General features: G+C 39.6%; 1 protein-coding gene across 1 annotated transcript; it reads left to right on the top strand.

Moving 5' to 3' along the window:
- Positions 1–656: 656 nt before the first annotated feature.
- On the top strand, positions 657–3805 carry fgf17 (fibroblast growth factor 17). The gene is made up of 5 exons (XM_030778883.1): positions 657–688; positions 795–831; positions 1088–1265; positions 1942–2048; positions 3515–3805. The coding sequence occupies exons 1-5, from the start codon at positions 657–659 to the stop codon at positions 3803–3805; spliced, it is 645 nt and encodes a 214-aa protein (XP_030634743.1).
- Positions 3806–4974: the final 1169 nt, after the last annotated feature.

Genomic DNA, 4974 nt, shown 5'->3' with positions numbered 1-4974 from the left:
GGGGGAGTTGTCATTAATAATATCGGAATTTGTCAAGGGGGACGTTTTATTGTCCGACTTCTGCAGCCACCCTCTCAAGAAAAGAGAAGAAAAGAAGAAAAAAAGTCTCACATTCATGGGAGGGATCTTAACGTCTATCATTTTGGCGCAGCAAAGGACCAAGACGCACAGAACGCACTGTGACTTGGTACCTGCAAACGCTTCTACCCACAAAGAATAAGAGTCATAGCTTTTGAAACAGCGGTACTGTACGACAATGGCTTGCGGTCTCAAACACAATGGTTTATGTCATTTTGATTCAAACCAGACAACAGCCTTGAAATCAGGTTTATAATGGAACTCTGCCATTCTGTGGATCACGCTTGGATACGCTCTGTTCATATGAACTATTCTAACACTCAGATCGGAATACTTTGGTTGGACTACTTCGCAAAGACGTGGGTAGAGTGAAAGAGATTTGCTGAAGGCTTATCGCTTCAGAAACTCCAGCGCGTGGATGGAACTCTGATTATTTGACTGGAAACACAGAGCGGTCGGATCAGAGAGAGAGAGAGAGCGTGCGTGCGCTCGCGGCCCCGAAAGTAACTCTTTTGGGAGTTTATATTGTGCAACAATCGGGGGAAAAGGAATATTAGGCCTCTTTTGCTATTAGGACAATGTATGGACTAAACCAGCGTTGTTTCTACCTGTAAGGAAATCTACACTCTAATTCGTTATTCGAAATTAAATTAATCTCGGCATTAACTTAAAATTACAATCATTTTAACAATGCATTTTTTGTTTAAACATTGCAGCTCTTTCCATTTCTTCGTGGTGTGGTGTCATGCACAGGTAAATGTCCTTGCTCGCATTATTCGTTTTAGCGTTATTTATATTTATATAATATCTTGCGTTAAGCGATCAGTACGTATGTTTGAACACCATTATTTGACATATGGCAATTGAACTTTTAAGACAGTCGGCAACTGCCACAACACTTTGGGGTATTTGGTCTGTGACCAGTATGTTTATTTGGCTTCAATAGACAACATTTAATAGAAACGTAGAGAAACAAATGTGTTCTTATTTTTCCCTTTGCATTAAAAAGGGGGAGAATCACCCTTCTCCTAATTTTAACCAGTATGTGAGGGAGCAGGGAACACTGACGGACCAGTTGAGCCGGCGACAGGTCCGAGTCTACCAGCTGTACAGTCGAACCAGTGGCCGCCACGTCCAGATCCAAGGCAAGAGAGTGACCGCGACGGCCGAAGACGGCAACTCCTTCGGTGAGTTGTGTGCCGCAATTAATTAACATTAATGAACTTACAGTAGGTTTCGGTCAAGATAAGATCTCTTTCAGATCTGGTAATGCGCTTGATTGGTTTATTTGCAGGAGAGGGGACACATGCAGTGTGCGCCTTGGTTTCAAAAGGCATTTCCCAGCGTAATTGTCTTTGCTTATGTGTTTTGTAGCGATGTGCTAATTTGCCTTAAGCATCAAAAGAGATTAAACTGAGAGGAACTGAGGCTAGCCACATCACGCCTTTATTCAATCCACATGTTTGTATGATGAACAATGCGGAGCTACTGGCTTTTTAACAACTGGCCTTGTAGAGAACAAACACATAAAACACTCAGTCTACATTTGTCTTTTTTTTGCCCTTGGGACAGGGAAAGAATGGTTAATATTACAACTGTAAAAAATTATTTCACCATGTTCCTGCAATTGGTCATAAATACATAATATGGTGTGTTTCTACACATTATAGTGTTTAAGCATGTGTGTGCGTGTTGATAATTCATGTTCCTCTATCCTGCATTGTTTTGCTTCAGATGAGCATGGGTTCACTGATTAAAAAAAAATTGGAATTTGATGGAAAAGGGGAAAATGTGTAATATCTGGAACTTCCAGCTTTTTTTACTCTGGGTTTTGACACACGGTCTGATGCGTTTGTGCCCCAGCCAGGCTATATGTGGAGACAGACACTTTCGGCAGCCGTGTTCGGATCAAAGGAGCAGAGAGCGGACGGTACCTGTGCATGAACCGCAGAGGAAAACTAGTCGGAAAGGTATAATTCCGACCGCTTTGAGCATGTGTTTCTCAACCACTTAATAGTTTCCCTAAAGGATGTCATAATAATTACATAATAGGGTTTTTTTTTCTTTAGCGGACGAATGAAAGTTATCACAGTGAGGGAGGAGAAAATATTGTATTGTAATGATCAGTTACTTTTTGTTTATATCACATATTTAATCGAAATTCCCTCTGAACATACTTGCCACTTTGCTGAAAGGCTGAAAAGTGCATGAAAGGAGTGTATGTTTTGACTGGTGTTCTTAGTCTTCTGTCTTTTGAAGAAGTGAAAACTATGTAAGCATATATCACACATAGTGAATATGATCCATAATGAGATTATATGAGCAATGCAAACTGTCATAAACAGAGGAAAAGACAGTGAGGAGACAAGGCACAGGGAGAGTTCCTTTCACACCCATTCTGAGTCTGGTCACAAGTCAAACTGCTACTTCCTTCAAGGAAGTGGAAAAGATGTATTCACTGTTGTGTGTGTGTGTCTGTGTCGGTGAGAGAGAGAGAGAGAGAGAGAATGTGTGTGTTTGTGTGCGTGTGTCAGAGAGAGAGAGAGAGAGAGAGTGTCAGAGAGAGAGAGAGAGAATGCGTGTCTGTATGTGTGTGTGTGTGTGTGGCATGAGAAAGTATTAGGAGAATGTGACGGACATGGGCACAGTGCACTGGCGGGATCTATAACGTGTTGAAAGATCGAGGTCTCGTGTGGAGCGTTAATGGAGAATAAGTCAATTCAGGATTGTCATGACAATCGGGTGCTCAAACATAACAAACTGCCTCCTCAAAATCAGGAGAAAAATCACCTTACACATTTACTCAACTAGAACCAGAAGTGAAAGACAATGTTAGGAATACTTTTCCCAACAAACAAACAAAAGCAATTATTATTATTAGTATTAATAATAATAATAATAATAATAATAATAATAATGATAATACACAAGACCAAATGATCCGATTCTTTATGGCATTCTCGTGGGACCAAATTAATTATTTCAGTGATAATGTTCACACTCATTTAAGGCAGTTTCCTGAGTTAAAATCCCAACAAGGTTCATTGGTTCAGACTGGATTTACAAATGTTTAGATGGATTTTTCTAAAAAAAAAAAAATGGTACAAATACTGCCACCTACAGGCTGGTTTGGGTTCAGTTTACCATATGATGCGTTACTTACAGTTATAGGGAAATGAGGAGATGGTTAGAGACCCATTTCAAATATTGTGCATATTACTAAACAAACAAACAAACAAACAAATAAACAAACACCCCTAAAAACCTTTATTTTCTGGTTATTAGTTCATTTTTTCTGCGCCACTCACATGGATCAACTGTTTTGAATGGTCAGTTTAATACTAAAGAATCCAGTGAAGTCGCAAACGTGGACTGATAAAAAGATGAGCAGTCCAGCAACAGTTAACTCAAACCATGTCTTTTCCTGTCCTAAAAGCCCAGCGGCAGAGGGAGAGACTGCATCTTCACAGAGATCGTTCTAGAAAACAACTACACCGCCTTCCAGAATGCCAAACATGAGGGCTGGTACGTGGCTTTCACCAGAAAGGGCAGACCAATCACAGCTTCCAAAACCAGGGAGAACCAGAGAGAGGTTCACTTCATTAAACGTCTTCACAAAGGTCCCCTTCCCTTCCCAAACACGGATCGACCCAAACACTTTGACTTCATCAGCTTTCCTCCAATGAGAAGAGCCAGACGGAACAGGAAATCTCCGACCGTGTCCTAACAGCGACACAAAAGAGGACTCACTTTTTTTTTTTTAAGCATAAAAAGGAGAAAAAGAGGCAGCTTTATTTTTGTATATTTTTCATTTAAAAAAAAAACCCAAAAAAAGACTTTCAAAAGAGGATTCAAATATCCCCGAAACACACAAAAGGACGCTTGTTATAAATTGGTCTTATGTACATATGGTAAGATAGTAAAATGAAATGATTGTATATATCTAATATTGCTGTATGTGTATGTGTATGTGTGTTTGCGTGAGTGCTTTGTAAAGGTAGGAGGACAGAGCTGAAAGAGTTTAGGTTCACTTAATAAACATGCAAAAAAAAAAAAAAAACAATAAGATTTTGATCCACTCTAGTCCAAGAACATGTGAACACTACATAATATCCCACATGAAACATCTAAGCTCATCGCTCAGATCATCTGCTTTCAGATGATTGGTCATGTGTATTTCGAACTGGAATTCTAATGGCCACGTTGTAGGGACTGAGAAACGTTATAGCCAGTCAGCTTTTGACATTCAAGTAACTGCTGAAAGATCTACTGAGCTGGTTCAAACTGTTATAAATACGGAACCGGTGTGTGTGTGCTGTTTAACTGATGAAGGCTGTAGTTCTGTCAAAATCCGTTCGGGACGAGCGTGTTGTTTTGCTCCGGTCTCTTCGGTGCTGAAACAGTTCGAGTTCATCATTCGACCCGAGTGATATCTCCCACGATTGACAAAGGCCTAATTACTTAAGAGATAAAGATTAATTACATTATCTGATACCAATTTCCATTAATTTTAGATCAGCATCCCCCCCCAACATATTTGCAACTACAGCATGTTACGCAATACTTTTCAAATTTCACAGCACACCGTTCTCTGGCTTCAGGTTGCAGTTTTAACCTTGATCTAAATAAATAGGCTAAACAAAAAATACGTAAACGCCATACGTTTTGAATAACAAATTTGGAATTAATGTTGCAACTTAGGTGTATTCATTTTTCATTGTGCAGTAGTCAGAGAAATATTTTTACGTCTCTTGAACAAAGTTCAACCATAGACCATTAATATAGCATTAAATAGCACTACTCAGTTGCCGCTTTCTGCTTTCACTGTGGAATTCAAATCCTTCAGATAATAAACCTCAAGCTAATTCCTTTTGTTGTGAACCACTTCCAGCACCC

The sequence above is a fragment of the Chanos chanos genome, chromosome 1 (genome assembly GCF_902362185.1).
Source record: "Chanos chanos chromosome 1, fChaCha1.1, whole genome shotgun sequence".
NCBI lineage: Eukaryota > Metazoa > Chordata > Actinopteri > Gonorynchiformes > Chanidae > Chanos > Chanos chanos.
Note: the sequence above shows the minus strand (reverse complement) of the source record. Positions and strands in the feature narration are given on the sequence as shown.

Excerpts from the sequence above, each read along its gene's own strand:
- fgf17 (XM_030778883.1), top strand. The coding sequence starts at position 657 with ATGTATGGACTAAACCAGCGTTGTTTCTACCT. Across the intron at positions 689-794 it reads AACCAGCGTTGTTTCTACCT|CTCTTTCCATTTCTTCGTGG; the intron begins GTAAGGAAATCT and ends TAAACATTGCAG. Across the intron at positions 1,266-1,941 it reads CGAAGACGGCAACTCCTTCG|CCAGGCTATATGTGGAGACA; the intron begins GTGAGTTGTGTG and ends TTTGTGCCCCAG.